At 44.7% G+C, this 19,211-nt stretch overlaps 2 protein-coding genes across 5 annotated transcripts in view; one reads left to right on the top strand and one right to left on the bottom strand.

Annotated features, from left to right (window-relative positions):
• The window catches only part of LOC115563833 (uncharacterized), a 30,908-nt gene extending 26,520 nt beyond the window's left edge, over positions 1-4,388 (top strand). For all 4 annotated transcript variants that reach the window (XM_089256137.1, XM_089256136.1, XM_030387385.2 and 1 more), the window contains 3 exons: positions 371-639; positions 714-1,002; positions 1,092-4,388. In XM_089256137.1, the coding sequence (XP_089112263.1) occupies positions 371-639; positions 714-1,002; positions 1,092-1,447 (914 nt within the window). In that variant the 3' untranslated portion in view covers positions 1,448-4,388. The remainder of the gene's footprint in view (positions 1-370; positions 640-713; positions 1,003-1,091) is intronic.
• pnt (ETS transcription factor pointed) overlaps positions 1-9,644 on the bottom strand; it is a 171,669-nt gene extending 162,025 nt beyond the window's left edge. The window contains exon 1 of the mRNA XM_089256138.1: positions 9,622-9,644. The gene's annotated coding sequence lies outside the window, so the exon portion shown is untranslated. The remainder of the gene's footprint in view (positions 1-9,621) is intronic.
• Between the last annotated feature and the right edge of the window lie 9,567 nt (positions 9,645-19,211).

Raw genomic sequence — 19,211 nt, 5'->3', positions numbered from 1 at the left:
CTTCCGACTTGACCCGAATGTCGCATTGCGTTACACCGGGCCGTAATAGAAAACACAAGTCACAAGTCGGTCCACAGACCCCGTCTGCAAGTGGGGCGGAGTCCGGGTGGGGCTCTTTGAAAAACAGTCCCGCAATGTAGGCGTAATCCCACAAGGAATCACTGTCAGCAAGGGCCACGCAAACATTTTACGAATGCCTTGCCAGATCTTATTCACAAACAAAGACGACATGAAATTCAAGAGAAATTTAAAACTGAAATGGAGCTGGGCTTATGTTGCTATTATGTATTATGAAAATCCTTGGCTCAAGTGAGCTCGTCGAATTTAAATTTTTCCCTTTATTAATTTAAAAGATTTTCCCATTTCACAGATGACCAGCAGCGACTCTATTTGTATCTGTTAATTGTCGGGCTGGTCGGTGTGCTCTGCTCCATTGTCGTTGTGGTAGCGCGCCTGTTGCTGCAAAAGCGACGCATGGCCAGCGACACCCACTCCAACTCCTCCACCAAGGGGGGCACGAGCGGCGGGCTGGGCGATGAGACGACTATTCCAAGCGGCTTTAACGACACCATTTCCGAGATAGACGCCGACATTGACCTTACCACTTCGATACCATTGCCCAGCGTGTCCAAGAACGAGGTGGGTAACATTACTCATCGCTAACCCTTGGCCAATGCCATCTACCATCTATCATCTGTCATTGAACACTGCAGAACTACATCACTTACGCGCCTGCCAGCAGCTTGTACGCCAGTCTAGCGCCCAGCCAGCTGTCATCCGTTGGCGGTCCCTGCGCGGCCCCCGCTTTGATACCCAATCCCCTGCTAATGGGCGCGCGCCAGTCACCCGACCTCATAGGCATTGCGCCCAGCACATATGTGGCTACGAGTAGTGCGGGCAGCGCACCTTCAGCCCAGGCCCCCATGACAGGCATCCTGGCACCGGCCATTGTGATTGGCGCGAATGGCCCTGGCGGCGCTCTGCCCGGCAGCAGTGGCATTAGTAAGTATCTTCATTAGTCTCAGCTCGCTGCCAGTTGGGCTCGCTTGTTGGGGCACGCTTCGTCAACTTTTCGATTCGTGTGCTTGCAGACACCATGGTGCCCCTTACGTCCCTGGCCCAGTATACAACGGCGCCCACCATTCGCGGCGGGTACATCATAAATACCGAGGGCATGGGCGTTGTTCAGCGGCCGGCGAACACGCCGACGCCGCCCGCCTCTTTGGCCAGCGGCTCCCCGGCTCATCCACAGACACAACAGACGCCGACCACATCGCCTCTGGCGATGGCTACATTAAGTCATCTGCCAGCCGCTGGCACGTCAACGTTGCGTCGCACAAAGCCCGCCGCAGCGGCTATGCTACATCCGCAGCTATCATATGACGGCACAGCTCCACGTACACTTTCCACTGGCTTACCGGTGAGCTCACAATTCTATTACGGATGACCAACCACGGCGGACTGCGAGCCTCACGTATATACCACGGCCATCAACGTGACCTCCCCGAACGTCCAGAGCTCCGCCAGGCAGAGTGGGCCAGGCGCTCAGGCAGAGTCCCTGGCGGCCTCCGATTCAGACGCAGCTCATGTGCCGGCATCCGGACCCTAGCCACAAGCCGACAATGGGGCAACAGTACCCTTGGCCGCTGCTAGCATAAACGACAATACAAATCTACAGGGGAACGACCTAAGCCCAGAGCCCTCCTCCCAGAGTCGGAAACAACAACAACAACAACAGGTGTGTACGGAGTAGATGGCTCTTGGAGTCGCCACAACAGGAGTTGGCATCTGTTTTTAAAATATATATGTATACATAAATGTACTTAAGTGGACGAGCTTCCTGTAACTGTAACTGTAAATTACTAATGAGTGGAGCGGACGATTACGCATACCTGCACAGTCCTAGGTCAGTACACAGTAGGCGCCATCAAATAGATAATTTAGGCTACCGCAATTCGTAGGTTAAGCATTTGTCTGCACAGAGCTCTCCAGTGGGTGAGCGGGTGAGTGGATGAGTGGGTGAGTGGGTGAGTGGTTGACTGGTTGAGTGAATGATATATGATATGACTACGTACGTGATTCTATATTCATGTGTAAATATTTTGTGCACAACTTGATTTCACTTCCTTAATTGCTTTTTTCACAACACTTTAATTGCCCAATCGTTGCCATGGCAACCAAAGCTAATTACACGTTAGTTGGTTGGAGCACAGTCACATGAGCAGTCAAGAAACATACGCATTGGTAATGGTATTGGTATTGGCATCGCCATCGCCATTGCCAACATCATTAAATTATGCGGTTCAACCATACAAATGAAAACAAATTGCGTGAAGCTCATTTAATGTTATCAATAATGTAAACGCACGCATAAATAAAAGCGCACGAATGCCATGAATACACAGTGCCAACAAGCCCAAGCACAGCAGATATTACAGCACACATACATCAAGGATGCGAAAGGAACAGCAAAACTCCCAAAGTCCTCCTGCAAAGGCTCAACTAATGGGTTGTCCATACGCAGCGCTGGGAGAGGAAGCGAGCTCCAAATATGTTCATACTTCTATTCATGTGTATCTGCGTGCATGTGTACACACACACACACACACACCCTCATAAATTTCACGATATTCCCATTTCCGTACCAAAAGGAATCTCCATAATTGTCCGCACCTATGAGAATGCGACAGCGGGATGTGTGTTGAACAAGCCAAAAACAAAGCGAGTGAGAAAGAGAGAGACAGAGAGATATATGTATATATTTTGTACTGTGTGTGTGTCTGTTGTGCTTGCGTTTGAGCGTGTGTATGCGTGTATGTGCTTTGTTTAGAACGATGAGCCTCATAAACGCTTTATTGGGCGGCTTATCACAGCGAATAGGTTTGTAGCAGGAGACGGCATCATAACTCAGTCACGCCGTACAACTTGTCGTATGAGCGATTTCGGTTGTGCTGTGCGCATAATTCAGTGCTGTGTATTTCGGATTAATGCGCTACAAATGGATGAGCGTAATTAATATCCGGCTAGGAATAGCTATACCTATGGGGCATGGGAAACTTCTGGCCAGCGGGCTAATGAGTTACTCCTGCGTGCCAAGGTCCTTGGAGGAGGATGGTCTGACAGCAGTGCCTAACTAGCAGAATGTATGTATATATATATTTAGGTGTGTGCGAGTGTGTATGAAAGCCTGTGAGTGTGTCTGACTGTGAAGGGAAATGGAAATGCTGCTGCAGACAATATTTTAAGAAATAGTCGTTGACTTCTGTATTTTCCATTTGCAGATCTATATATACATACATGTGTATATGTAACACTTACTACGTGTACCATATGGATGTGTTTATGTAAAGTTGTTTTTCGTTTTTGTCGTTTCTAGTCGTTTCTCATCTCTTTGTTAAAGTTGACGTTATTGTTTTAAATGTCAAGTGCCTTCCTAATTAGTAACTAAGCGAGTACGTCTATGTAAATTGGAAAGCATCCAATCAACGTGTATATAAGCAGTACTAAATACCACTACTACTACTACTACTAAATATATATATATACATGTAAGTATATATATATGTGCGTGTACATCTATAGTCCAAATACGTTCTTAAATAGTCACTCGTCCCCCAATTAGCCAAAGTGTATATAAGATATATAAGGACAACATTCCGGAAAATTGAACAAAATTAAGCAAACAAAAACAAATAGAACGAACGACTGGCCACAACCAAAGTACAGTTGCATCCAAACGGACCAAACCTTTAAGCGAATACAAATACAAAAACCAAATTCACTCTGCTAACTGTAAAACTGTTAGCATTGGGTTTTTGGCATTTGGTATTGTTCTTTGGGGCCTGTGTGGTGTGTGGGCCTGTGGTTCGTAATAGAATAAGATAGTATTGGAGTAACTCAATTACCAAATAACAATTAACGCATGTTCACAATAGAGAGGTTATTAATTAAATGTACATAAAATATTCGTGTTACGGCAAAATTTATAAAACGAGCTCGGCTAAATGCAATATGGTTAGCGTGAATAGAATGTCAATGCGGGACACTTGCTAATATACTATAATACATGTAAAAGAACAAAACAAAAATGAAAATCTTTGTAGGAATAAATCATTATATAAACACATGCATATATACAGGACTAATACTAATGTGTGTGATTGCCATCGTACGCCTAGGTACGGCATCCAAAATACACAATGTTACATAAGTAATACGGAAATTGTTAGTGGAAACCAGAGCATAGAGTAAAGTTTCTACTACTATTACAAACTGTGAATATAATTTGGCTCTAACTCGATATTTTTTTTCCAATTATGTATTGTACCTTTTGTATGTTTTCGTTTTAAATAAATTAATAGTTCATAAATAAAATACTAACTGAAAATTCAACACTGAAGTTTGTTTCTTGTTCGGCTGGGCTTACACGCGATAATTAGCTGCTCTCGTTTCATGAACATTCTATGGGGGTATTAGCTGTCGTCTGCCAAAATATTCAGCCCAGATTATTACTTTGGCCCAGATAATCATACTAAGTATGCGAATCAGTGTTAAGCGGGCAATCCAAATGCTTTGCCGAGTGGAGAACGTTTTGTGCGATTAGTTAATTTTTGCAAGGATTCGAATTAACGGAGCGTGAATGATATTTAGTTGGAAGTAAGTCGACGCCTTCCCCAAAGGCAAAGTCTATAAGTGCCAGCCAGAGCCAGGAACTATGCGAAGTAGACAACGGCAGCTCGTGCAGCGAGCTGTTTGATTAAATTTGCTGGCAGCGAAAATTTATGGCTGCGCTGTGAGCTTTGGCTGCTAATTGGTTTATAAATTAGAATTTCAACGGAACATTAAGCCAGCCATCTCAACCAAATAAACCCACAACAATTTCAAACACCATCGTAATCAATATTTATTGTTCGCCAGCAACAACAAACAGGCGCACCGGAGCAGCAAACTGGCATTGGCATTGGGTGGTAATCAGCTGGCAAGTACAGGCGAGTGCTGCGAAAGCCCTGTAAATATACGAAATTAAGATGGCTTTACTTTAACTACTGGTTTATTTTTTATCGGGCCAACAGCAAACGAGGTAGAATGCATTCAATAAATACTTTTTGCAAAGAGGATTTATTTGCGTAATTTCGCAAATCTTTTTAAAGAGTTTATTACAGTCGGAATTTATTTAAGCAACAATTTTATGCCTGTAAAAATTAAAATAAATATCAAATTGAGGCTCAGCTGCTGCAATATTATATTCGAGAATTCTCTAAGCTTGAAGAGCAAATACATATGCGACGTTACAGTATTCAAGCCAAAGGCTTAGTATTTACATTTTGGTTCATTAAAATGAGCTCATATATAGCTGCTGCGTAACTAGAGTCCAATTTGCTTGTTTGCCAATTAAGTTACACTTTGAGTGGCTAGCAGCTCACTTCAAGTCATTTATAATGCTGACAGAGGTCTTTCATGTCCATCACGAACTACTCGAAGCGTGTGTGAGCCCACACCCGATCCACACTCCTTGTCGCAATCTAATTAAAGTAAATGTTACAAGCATTATTAATTAATTTGTGACAATCTAGAAGGTACTTGCGCCGTCACGCTTTGTGCTCCACACTCCATTAGTCAGGTTTAGGAGCAGTTTGACTTCATTTGGTCCACCTGCGTGCCACATGTCGCCGTAATTACTTTCGGTTGCATGTGCTCTGATTGTGCCCATTGCGTGATGTCAACCTCAGCATTTTTGCCCACAGCAGAGCGCAATGGGCTGCAACTTCTATTGTGCGGCAATCCCTCAAAGTGCGAAATGTGAAATGTGAAATGTGTTGCATGTCTGCTGATGAGAGCTAGGCGACGTCATCAGCTACTTAGCCTTAAGTGGCAGTGGGTGTCTCGACTTGTGCCTACAACACTCTGTGTTAATTACATTAATTTCTGTATCAGCATTTAGCTCCACTCATAGTGTGTCCAACTGTGCGTGCCATGCTGGACGTCGAACATACTGTCGAATGACAAGCATATCTTGTCCGAGCATCCAGCCAGAGACACTACGAGAGAGAGAGAGGGAGAGAGATGGAGAGAGAATCTGGCAAAATACCTTTAAGGAATTTCATTACGTCAACAGCAAAAGTCAACGCATAGTTGTAGTTCTTGTTGCCATTGTCTCCCAATCTTGCATGGGGCCCTTAAATATGTTCTTAAATGAAAATCGATAATTCATAAAATACTTTCCCACACACGTGCGTCTACTACGGTGTGTGTGTGTGTGTGTGTGTGTGTGTGTGTTTGCATAAGTACTTTTAAAGCGACTACCGCCCCTTGAGCTACGAAACTTATGATAATTTCCTTTCCTTTGTCAAACTTCTAGATAATACAAAAAAAAAAGGAGCAGGAGAAGAAAAGTAAACAGGGATTGGCATATACAGGAAGTATTGTTAAGAATTTTTTTTCAGTTTTCGCATGACCGCACCATTAAATCGATTGTGACCTTCTCTGGGCGATTAAGATAGCACCGTGGCATAGATAAGCTCCAGAGTGCAAATTCTAATAAACTGTAATAAATATTTCATATATGGTGCAAATATAGCTATTTTAAAGCATACTTTTCAGCGTCGCCCTCATGAATGTTTAATTTATGTAACAAAACAACATTTTGATTGGCTGCAAAAAAGGGAAAGCTGCTTTAAATTTTTTATAAATTTCGATTTGGTTAAGTCATATTTTTATTTCACATTCTGCATGTAGCCGCTTAAATATGCAGTTCAGCTATCTGCAAACATGTCTAGTTAATGCGACTTAAAGTATAACAATTAAAACATTTGTAAGGGCTTTCACATTAATTAAGAGCTCAGCTTATGTGCTTAAGCTGATGGCTGGGTTAGTGTGCCTACTCCCAAGGATATGCAAATTAAAAATAAAAAAGACAGCCTCTCAGAGATGACGGCCGTAAACTTGCACTTTATTTCCATCACTTTTTCACTTTCAACGTAGCTGAGTAAAAAATTCTTGACAGCGAAAAAAAAAGAAAGAAAATAATAAAAGACAAAATGGCTAGAGCTCAGCTCAGCTGCAGAAGTTCGTTAGTTGGGTATTTCGCGGATGTAGCCAAAGCCGGGCCACAGGCGAAGGAGTCACTTGTGTGGTCCTTCGTTCCAGCTGAATAAAATATGAGCTGAAAGCCAAACTTCTGGACGTTCTTTTACAGCCAGCAGCCGGCCAGAACGCTTGCATTTGGCCTTTTCACACAGCCAAAGCCGAAAATTTTTCTGTTTACGTTTCGTGTTTGCATTTCATGTGCTTTGCCACAAATTGAATGCTGTTCAAATAATTTATCTAATTTTTTGTTCTTTGCCTGCGCAGCGCTCGTAGCAAAAGTTCCGTTCTTTTGTAACTTAGTAACGAGTCAGCAGTTAGCAGCAGTTAGCTCTGCCACTTTTCCGACTCCGTTTGTCTGATGTATGCTAAGACGTCTCACAAAAGATATGTTTCTTGTCAACCTTTTGAGATATGCAAATGAGAGACAAGTACACATTTTGCATCTCATTTGTCTACGTCGGCCCTGTGCGTAAACTCCAAGAGATCAATTATGTCTCTGCTACCGAGGTCGAACAGCTTATGGACCCACTTGACGAGGGTAAAATTATGAACTATTTCTTCTTTGAAAATTCTTGCGTAAGTGAAATTCACTCCACTTGATTTGCTTGAGTTTAAAAACCGAATAATTATTAAAATGCTTTCATTAAATTTTCTCCAAGCTGAACTTCTGCTTTTGAGGCTTCTCTGGTTTGCTTGCGGTTGCCGGCGGAGGCGACTAAATGCATAATTTAGGTGTTGAACCGGAAGATAATCTGAATATTTTAGTATGTTTTCGAATCAAAGGGAAAATTATGAATAATTGATTATGTCATGAATGAATGAAGTGGCTTGTCCTAAATATAATATCTAGCCTTGAACTTAAATTGAGTTAACTAAGTGTTTAATAACATTTAAAAAGAAAGTCAAACAAAATCCAAGACGCCTTCAGTTATGACAATTTGAAAAACAATTTTATTTTTGTATTCTTTTTTTTTTCTATTTGTGTTATTCCATTTTTAGTTTCGGACTGGTTGTTGTTAAGTGCATAACTTTGTTTTGGCATTGTGTTTTTTCTTGGCGAAGACGGAGACAATGAAAGAGAAACAAATATTGTCGTCCATCAAAGTGAGCTCTCATTTGGAGTGGGCGGAGTCAAAGGCACTCTTGCTGCATGGGACCTAAGCACATTCATCTCGTTTAGCTAAGCTCCGAGCACTATAGCTACGCAGCCTGCACGTCCTACTCAGCTCTGCTGGGCTTAGTTTTCGATCTCTTTGACGTGAAGTACTCGATTTTTGCTGCCAGTGCCAATTAGAAAAGTTTTGTGACGACGAGTGCTCGCCCGGATCGCATAAGACTAGGCTGCCAGCTGGGTACAGTCGCAGCGGTGCTTCGGCTACGTTTACCAGTGCTTAATTTGGCAATGCGCAAAGTAGTCAAAGCAAAGCGGAGCATTGTGCTGGAATAATGGAAAGCCGCGAATGCAATGGTGAACACAAAGAAGGCCAATTTACACAAACTTGATGTGGCATATGCGTGCGCATGTATGTGTGTATGTACGTATGTAGCCATGTAGCCGAGCAATGCAATTTGCTGCTTTAACAAAATGTAGAGTGCAAGTTTCGCAGCAGCGCAGTGGAGCAAGGTCGGGACGAGCTGGCACATGTGCTCGTAATTTGGTTTGCTGGAATAATTGCGTAAACTTCACCATACGAGCATATTAGCTGCACATGTTGACAGCATATGTGGTGCGTCTGGATCATGTAATGGCCATCATCAGCTGTGGCTGTCGCCTGAGGAGCTTATCAATTTGTTATGTCACGTTTTCGCTTCTGATTGGCTATGACGCACACAGGCGCGCAGCCAGGCCACACACTGGCTACTGCTTAAGCTTGGATAATTACTTCAAATGACACAATAAGTTCTATGACTGACCACAATCTCTGGCATAATTAATAACACAATCGTGACCCGCCAGCCGAATACAGCTCGCAGCATGCTTCACGTTGAATGTGATTCTATCTTCTCTCTCCCTCTCTCTCTCTCTCTCTCTCTCTCTCTCTCTGCGTGTGTGTGTTACATGTGTGCATTATTCATGAACATAGTGCCAGTTGACAACTTATCGCTGGCAGACTCATGACAGGGACTTGCAGTTGGCAATTCACTCGACATTAGCCATGAGCAAGAGCAGATTGAGTTAATCATCGGTTGACCGCAAAAGCTGACAGCAGCTAAGGCCCAGCCATGACGGCAATCAGTCAATCTCATCAATCAAATTTGTGCTGCTGGCAGCCAAATGAAATTTACTCGAGTCGCGCCACCAGCGCCACGAGCTCTACAAGCGCTCCAAGCGCCAGGAGCGCCACTTGCGCCCTCATGTGCATTGATTTCGTGTAGCCGCGCCCCTCCCGCGCACCTCAACGGGCCATCAGCCGTGGCGGAAAGCAACAACTGCTCAGCAAGTTATGACTAACGATCAGGGCCACGCACAAGGGTGTAATCTGGCCAGTTCGTTCTTATACGCATACGCACACACACACACACACACACACACACACACACACACACAGACTCGCACTCCCACACACACACACGCATAAAAGCGCTACAAGGCAATAAACACAAAATTGCGTATACGACATGTTGCAGCAGCATCAAGGACTCGATATCAGCGTGCCGAGGAGGTACGCCAGAGCAGAACTGTAAAAATCTCTTTTGAAATTCTACAATAAAAAATGTTTCATTTCATACTCTACACGGTCGCCGAATATAAGGCTCTGGACCAAGAAAGAGGTCATATCATTTTGCTTTTATTAGTGTTTTTTGTTTACATTTTATTGGGTCTTCCGCTCACATTTATGTCTGCAATGCAGAGTACGCACATTAGGCCCGGCGCCAGTCAGTAGGCTGTCGTGAAGGTCAAAGCGGTCAAAATTATGCTTAAGCACCTTATGGCGCCCCATTTGTAGCCAGAGCAGCTCTCCAGGAAATCAAGCAATACGACTCCCGGGAGACCTGACGCATGCAGCGCCAGCCAAATGAGCGAGCCTGACAGAGCCTCGGTAGAGGCCAGCACACACTTAAGTATTATATGAGTTTGTGCACGATAAATAATCCAAGCAAGCAAAATTCACAATCTCTGCTCGGCACTGCAAGTGCATTGATGGCGCTCGAGCATCCCGGCGGGCATACAGCAGCCCCAGCCAAGAGAATTGGAATCATTGTCGTCTTTGGGCAAAGCCAAAGCCAAAGCAATTAAGATTTTCATGCAGTTGCTGCTGCACGTGCGTACTCACGTATCTCTTGTTGCCAGAATGCCACATGTAATTTGCATCCTGAAATTTGCACTGAAACTTGCTGATGCAGCAAATGAAACTTTGATTTGTTGCTTAGCTGTCCCGTTATACGAGCCTGCACATTGAGGTTATGTTATGTTGTCTACGAGTGGAAGTTTGAGTCGAGCAGTGTGTGTGTGTGTGTTAGTTTGCGTGCAGTCTACTCATGTACATAGATGCTGTCTAGTGGCTTTGCATGCCCTTTGCCAAAAGTATTTCAGTTTCAGAACGGAATTTGCAACTCATTAGGCACACATTTTTTTTTGGCTTTTTGACAGATATCGGAGCCGCCTCACGGGATTAAAGCCAACCAGGCTGAATAAAATCTGAATTTTTGGAAGCATATACATATTACACATAGGAGGATTATACATTCTGATGGAACACAAATAAGTGCCAAAGCCAAATACATATACACACATATCTTTCATCAATAGAGTACGGCTTCTTTCTATCCATTTCTATCAGGCAAAAACGTTAATTGCTTGGCTGTGTTGCATATTTGTTGTTATAGCCGAGGCCAATTGCTAATTGATAGATAAGCCTATTATGTAAAATTAACTATTATATAAATGTTTATCAGCAGTAACAGTAATTTCTATCGATGCTCTGGGATATTTGGTAATATTTAATCGGCTTCATTTAATAGCATTCATACATATGTCAGCTGACTAAGAATTAATGCATTATTGATTCATTGTTATTTAACAAGCTCCACGTTCTACCAAGTAAATCATGAATGTAATTAGCTAATTGAAATGCGAAAATGTTAACTATGCCATTTCGAGCACAAATTGGAATATCTATTGAGACACAATATAAATATATAATTACATTTGAAATGTACAAGTTGCTTAACATTGCATTGTCATATAAAATATATTAGGTTTGCCTTTGCCTACATTTCTTATGGTAAACAGAAACTGCGCAGCACGTTTCTCTGACCGTCATTTCATTTGAAACAATATTTTTGAACGTCACCTAATTGAATTGTCAGCTGAGCCGAAGCCATGACAACAAAACAATAATTTAATGAACATTTTCTGGCATTTTTGCCATTGAATCATTAATGATGCTTCCTGGAAGGAGCCCGCAGGCCACTCCAACGGCTGTTGTCCGAACGTTCTTCCACGAATGAATGTCACCATAATGTGTAACCGGAAAAGTTTTTCTCGCCTGGAAGTTTTCAAACGAGTTCGCTGTACATTGAAAGCCCAATAAAGTGACAAATTTGTGGTAAATCTACAAGAATATGAAATTAAATTCACATGGAACTGTGGTCCAACTTTATCGAGAGCCGCTGCATACCTCCTCTGCCTCCCCCTGCCATTGCATTGGCATGATGGACGGGCCAAGGCCTGGCTGATTAGAGCTCATCTATCGCCCAGGGACGCCTCCCACTGAGCAAACTTTTCAAAGATTTTTCGGCAAGGACCAATTTGATGGATGGTCTGTGGCGATGATGCGCAATGGCTGCCAAGAAACTTATAAATACACACACACACATACACACTTGTATATTATGTGTGTGTGTGTATACATTTCATTATGTATGTGTGAGTGCTTTTATTTATTTATAGACAGCAGGGGAAAATTTATGTATTTAGAAGCAAAAGTGAAAAGGAATAAAGTGTGAGACACCTTCAAGTGTTTCGCTTTATTAATTTCCGGTCAATTAAAATAAGAATAGTGAGCGATGCATATCAGATTTATACACGCAGTAAGTCTTGCATTGTCCAAGTTGCCGGCAAGCATAAAATATGCAGCTGCTTTACATGAGTCGAGAGAACACAAGCACAACTCATGGCAAAAGCTGAAAATCTTACTCGTACATTAGGTTTTCCTCTTCATGCGGCTGCCCAAAAATATTTGTGCAAAAATTGTGGTATTTGGGTGGATTTAGAGCTCTGGGCGGTTGAAGTGCATTAAAGCTTAATAAACTCTCTAAGATACACAATATTCGCTTAGCATAACAATGGTCTGTGAATATATTCATATGCTCAGCGTTATACATATTAATAGCTATACAGTGAGCGCTGCATAAGTTGACCACTCTGCGGACTCTGTCTGATATGATGGCGTGGAGCTCATTTAAAAATGCCAGATTGTACACAAGCAAATATATATGCATATATTGAAAATATTTAAAGTAGATTCGTGAGTCAGCAACATTGACTGCCACCAACACACACACACACACACACACACACACACACACACACACACACACTCACACACACACATGCATATAGCAATTGCAGACACGATGCAGGCATTGTCCTGTATTTGCATATTTCGAACGTCAGATATATTCATTTATTGGTTCAAACTCCATTGCTGTTGTAGCGTTTAACACGTGCCTAGGATGCACCCACCAACAGCAGCACATCGACAGGACAGCCACAGCCACAGTCACTCTTGACGAATAAATTAAATTGGCAATGGCAATTCGCGCGTTCATCCAGTGCCTCTATCCATCTCTACAATGTTGCGTTATTTTAATGAAATTCTCCTTTTTATTCCTATATTTTTTATATCAGAGAAGCCCAGAGAATCGATCACGTGTTATACTTCTGTTAACACAGCATTCGAAAATAGATTAAAAACGAAAAAATCCATATGAATGCCCGCAAATGCAAATGATGTTCCGGTCAGAGACAAGTTTCTGTGTTTGGAAGCAAAGCTCAGTGCGGACCAGAACACAAAAATTCCAACAAAATTTTTCGCCCACATCCGTAGCGAATTTCGCTGATGCATAAAAAATGCTGGCGACGGAAATGGTATTCGGTTTTATTTGCTTAGCGATAAGGAATATGTCAATGCCAATAAAAAGGAATATAAAATTGTCATAAAAAGTATGACGAGATGTTTCACAAAAATTTCATCAAGGTGTGCGTGCCGCTCTCTACGGGGACAGAGGCAACGGCAACGGCAGCGGCAACAACAAATCAAATCAATAACCATGACTCTCGGTGCCGGGCTGGGCGCCATGTCCGAGCACTTCACGATGCCTTTTATGGGGCGCGTGGCACGGCATTAAAACCAACGTGCCGTATACGCAATAATTCAATTAGAGTTGCGACATAATTAATTTTTGGCCCTGCCCATGCCTCTGCATAGTCGTAAAGCATCGCAAATTCCATTTAAATGCAGCTCTAAAAGTGCACCACAAATCGATTTAATATATTGCGAAATTGCGCAGAGCAGAGAAATATATATTCACAATAATATTTTCGGAATATACAAATATATGTGTAATAATATTATTGGAGTATTTAAATGTTTGCATGCATCAGTTTACACGCGCAGTGTGTGCTTAGATACACATGTTCCGGGACAGTCGAGCACCTTGTCATGGAGTGGTCATTTGGCCTAATGGGCTGGCCATTTGCGCTTGTCAAGCGCGGGGGTCAGCTCTTCAACTCGTCTGTGATTGTGTGTGCCGCAAGGCAAACAAAAATTTAAATAAATTAAGAAAATATATGTGCATTTTATGGTGACTTGTGCATGGTGCCTGGTGCGGAAAAATGCGTGGTTTCTTTTTCGCTTTGGGGGCGCACTCAGAGCTACCCAGTCGAGCAGCTCGCTCGCCTGAACAAAAATAGTAATTTACATACTAAAGTTTTCACACCGATGAGCACAGCGCGCAAACAAGGAATGCAAAGGAGTGAGCGGAGTGGGCGGAGTGAGGGGCAAAGGCGCATTGTTGCCACAGCTAAAAACGGCTAAAAATATTCGCTTGCATATGCAGAAATCGCATACGGAGCACCTGCGACGACTAAGCGACCCGAGGCGAGGTGTCATCGCTGGCACCTGAGGACTGAAGGCGACTGCGCTCCGCCCGACACGGGCAGCGTATCTCAGAGTCGGAAATTAGCAGCGTCGACACAGTCACAAATCAGTAAACGCACAGGCGAGTCCTTAAAGCTGACTTTTTCAGGCCCAACGGATTAATTTGGATTTGCATTCGCCTTTGCATTGGCTGCAGCGAAAATGAGTTTCACAGAGTCAAAGGTCTGAAAGTGAATGCCATTCTATGATGAATTCAATGAATCCTGGTGCACCCGATTGCCACTTCGATAAGGCCAACTGCAGCTGAGTCTCATCAAAAAGGCAACAGCAATCCTGCAAATGATGATGGCTGATGGTTGATGGCTGATGGCTGATGGCAAGTGACTGGCATGATTGCAGCCAGCGCCGCGACGCTGTGCACCACCAACACCAACACCAACAGCAATAGCAACAGCAACACCTACTCCATCAGTCTGCAGTGGGTGCAGCCACAGCCCATTTGCTGCAGCTGTCAACGTTGCGGCTTCATAAAGGCACAGCCAGCAGAGATAGTCTGGTTGTAAATAATGTGTGTTGAGATGCTGCGTGCTGGCATTGACGTTGCTGCTGTCAATCACACGGCACGTGGAAGCGTTAAGTGCAGAAATCTGAAAATGAATTTAAGATTAAGGCATAACGCGCTGTCATCTGGCTATTATTGATTAGAAAAAGAAAAAAACACATACAGTCTCAGACAACGTTGACTACGTTATATGTATGCACATATATATATGGCGGAGTATTCATTTCAACGCATTTCAGGCAGGTGTGAATTGTAAGCTCTTGGCATAGAAGCAGCTCAACACTTGGGAGTACCAGACTGAACAGAATGGTATTAAAAGGAATCAAAGGCGGCCGTGACAGGCTTGGGGTTCTTGACGTGATGTCAAGCGTTTTGCAAGGGAGGGGGACGGACTGAACGGGGTATGGTATATATGGGATATGGGGCGCTTGCAACATACAAAGGCGACACAAAATGTTGCAGCAAAGCAGACGCTTTCAAAATGCGGGCAACCATATTTCTCGAAGGCACAAAATGTGCATTCAGAGCGGCTTGTCAGTCGGCAGCAGGGCGCTGTGGTGCGCTGTGGTGCACTGGGGGCGTCATAAAAAGCACAAAACAGACGGTCGCCGTTGTCGCCACACTTGGCCAAGTTCGCCAGTCGTCTGATTACCGCAGCGCTTACGGCCACAGGCGTGGGCCGTTGTCGTTGTCGTCGTCGTCGTCGTCGTTGCTGTCGTCCTCGCTGTCCTTGTCGCGCAGTTGTCATCGCCAAGCATGTGGCGCTGCATTTCCTTAAACACATAAAACTCTTTTAGCGCTTCCTTTTCAGCCGAGTCTTAGCGAGGCGTTAATGGGCATGAAAAAAACAGAGAAAAAGATGCCACAACTGATATACGAGGGCTCAGCGTGAGAAATGCAGCAGTCACGAACCGCACATGCAGCACGCCAACAAAAACCAGATACAAAGCCCTTCTCCTGGCTCGAGCCCACACCCTCGCACACTCCAACACGTCGACTGTCGTGCTTATCCAGCTGCAGTTCTGTGAATGCTCCTGGCAACTGTTACGCAACTGCGGCGTATTATCGCGCCACCTAACTCCTCATTTGCAGTCGTTTGTAGTACTTGCAGCCGGCCAAGTGCAGGCGGCTCCGCTTGGGCACTACCAGCGTCATCCGGGCCACAGCGGCAAGAAGTGGCAATTCACTTCACTTCAGTGGTGGCCGCTTTTTGCAGTCTCTTAACTGTATGTGTGTGTGTGTAGATGTCGCATGTCGCCTGTCGCAGTGTCTGTGCGACAGCGTTGAGTCCTTTGTCCTCCCCCGATAAGGCTGTGGCAAGAAACGCATCCAAATGGGAGCTTTGCATTGTGTTGCCTTTCATGTTATATTCAGGCGAAACAAAAAGCCAAATATCCAGGCACATTTAACAGCGAAAAAATGCAAGAGAAAAACCGCTTTTAATTTAATAATTTATAGGTAATCCCGCTCTATGGGAATGAAAGGAGGCATGAAATAAAAAAAACAAGGTTCATGGATCACATCTACAAGAATCGAACCGAATTTCATTTGGCGATTGCCTTCATAAATTATTTAGCCTTCAGTTCATTATTTCTATGGCAATAAACTTCACGCCGGGCCACGCCCATGCCGTCTAGGACGCCCACATCGGCGGAGTGGCGGAGTGGAGACAAATTACCAGGAACCATTTTGCAGAGCAAGCTGTTTGCCATGCTGCGCCGCCAAGTGTTTCCATCCTGCCCGCAGCTGCTGCGGCTCCTGCCCGGCTCTTTGTGATTTCTGTTCGCAGTGTCGAACAATTGCTGGAAATTAATTTCACATTTGACTCCTGATGCCCGTGCAGTCTCCTTTTCCACCATGCTGGCGCTGCGAACGGGCTGCACTTATGTACAAAAGGCACTTATCGTGAGTGGGACTCGCATCCGCTTCCGCTCCCAGCACCTACTCCATCTCTCTCTCGCTCTTTCTGGCCTTCCTCTCGCTTTCTCTTGGCTAATGCACCCGAATGCCAGTGCAGTTAGAATGGAGCAGTCTGTTGCCGAGTGAAGAAGGCGTAGAACAGATGTGCAATATTTGCACAGCGTGTGCGCTTGGGAAATGAGCTGCATGCAGTTCCGACGCTGCCTCTGCTGATGCTGATGATGGCGATGGCGATGGTGGTGGTGATGGTGGCTTTGGCGGTGGCGTGGAAGGTGTTGCTAGCACTGCCACAGGATCCAGCTTCCACCATCCATTCCCGATGCTAAATGCATTAAAATGCGCGCATTTAAATGTGAAAATTTGATCAAGTTGTAGTTGTGCTTTGATTCAACCATCTGCTGACTGCCAGCTCCGTCTAGCGTCCTCCATCTGCCGTCTGCCGTCTGCAGGCTGCAGGCTTCCAGCTGCCAGCTGCCAGCTGCCTGTGCTCCATACATCAGGATCTGGCCAGGGGCAACTGAAGCTGCCGCAATTATTCGAGTTGCTTTAAGGCGCTGCTGCCACTCTCTCTCTCTCTCTCTCTCTCCCTCTCTTTCTCTTTCTCCCTCTGCAAATTTTTGCCCGCCCTGGTCGTAGTCCTGGATTTTTCGTAGCTGCCTCAATGCTACGCACCGAGTTGCACGAGCAAAAACAACAACGTGCCAGAGCCCACATTAATTTCTTGAGCTTGCTTTTGGCATTTATATTCGCACGAGTACCAAAAGCGCTCCAAACGATGGCAACAAAAACAACAGAACAACAAGTAAGTTAAATGGGGGCGTCTTGTGTCCTGCGGTCGCTGCCGGACCATGGCCCGGGAACGGGGCCCGGGCCCAGGGGCCGACTGATGCGATAAAGTGCTGTGGCAGACATTTTTAGCGCCATGTTGGCCGCCATTACAAAGTCGATCTAATTATACACTAGCGCCTGTTATTGTTCCAACGCCTACCAAGCCCAGCCCTCCAATCTCGCCCTCGAATAGCTAAACGGAACGAAAATGCCAGCCAAATCTATTTGTATGCGAATCTTTGCGGCTTGTTTTTGTTTACTTAGAAGGCGAAGCGTAGCCAGGACGGTGCTGACACCAATCGCTTGACTGCCTTGGCTGGCAATTGGGATTTGCATTAGGAGTTGCTGCTGCTGCTCCTGATGCTGGCGACGACACAGTCCCGCCCCAATATCATTTGTGGGCGGCCTGCCAAAGAAACAACAAAAAAAGAAAAAGAGCTGAAACAAAAAAACAACAAAACAGAAGCTGAAATCAAAAGACAGCACAGTCAGAATATTTAATCCAGACCTAATCTGCTCTTCATATGCAACAGATACGCGTGAGATTTACATTTCTGGTTGCTGAAATCCAGTCACTCGACGACAATTTATGCAGCTCTTTAAGGGCCGAGCTACGCACAGCCTCGCCACATGTCGCTTTAACTGGCTGACGAGAGCCGACCCAGCCCAGCCCACCCAGCCATTGCAGACTGGTTGGACGGACAGCTGAAAGTCATTTCGTATCTGCCAGATTAATGCCGTGCATTCATCACTTGGACGTACGCCCCGTGCGGGCGGGTCGGGCGGTGCGGGCACACGCTCACAGATATGCAGTTAAATTGAATTTTGCACTTTACTGCCGCGAAGGGCCCGCCCGAGGCCTGCTCAGAAGCGACTCCTGTGCGTGAATTCAATTAGATAACTTCAACGAACGCTCGCACAAAAGCCCATTTGCAACTACCTAAAATTATGTGAGCGGCTTCTGATGCCGCTGCAACTTGCTGTGAATGCAGCTGGGAGTTAAGCCCCGACTTATGGTTATGCCAAGCTTATTGGATTCTAGTTCCTTGCTCACCATTCATAATGAGAAATATTAAATGCACTTTCCACTTTCGCCTATTGTTCCTTGGTGCGTGTGAGGCGTACGTGCGGGTGAGCAATGGCGCAATTAAAATGGGAGCTGGCACTCTCCATTATTTGCTCAAATAACCAGAAGATATGCACTCAAGCACGGAGCAGCCACCCGCCCACTCACTTCGCACCACCGACAGCGCTCTTGCGGCCTCCACTCCAGCATGCCAAAGAGCTTCTGCATTGTAACAGTCGTAAATATTTGCAAACCGTTTAATGCTCGTTAAACGATGCCAATAACGGCGATGTAGACTATAAGAGGCCTCCCGACACGCACATGGACACGCATATGCCAATGGCCCCCGCACAAGACTGTGTACGATTGAGAGGGGATAGCGTGTGTGTGTGTGTGTGTGTGTGTGTGGAGCGCCTGCATTGCAGCAGAAGCAGACTCTGTGCTGCCATTCCACTGCCAAGAAAACTTCGCCATGTAATGCAAAGGGAATGCTTGCTTGCTTTGAAATGCGCTTAAAAATAATCGTCCTAGCATCCTCCAAGCTCGTCCAATCTAGTTGCAAAAAACGTTCATAATAGCAGACTGAATATATTGTATTCACAAGGAATAATGAAACAAATACGAAATCGTTTTTGCTCCCAAC

The sequence above is a fragment of the Drosophila navojoa genome, chromosome 2 (assembly GCF_054131105.1).
Source record: "Drosophila navojoa isolate 15081-1374.11 chromosome 2, UAZ_NAV_1.0, whole genome shotgun sequence".
Lineage (NCBI taxonomy): Eukaryota > Metazoa > Arthropoda > Insecta > Diptera > Drosophilidae > Drosophila > Drosophila navojoa.
Note: the sequence above shows the minus strand (reverse complement) of the source record. Positions and strands in the feature narration are given on the sequence as shown.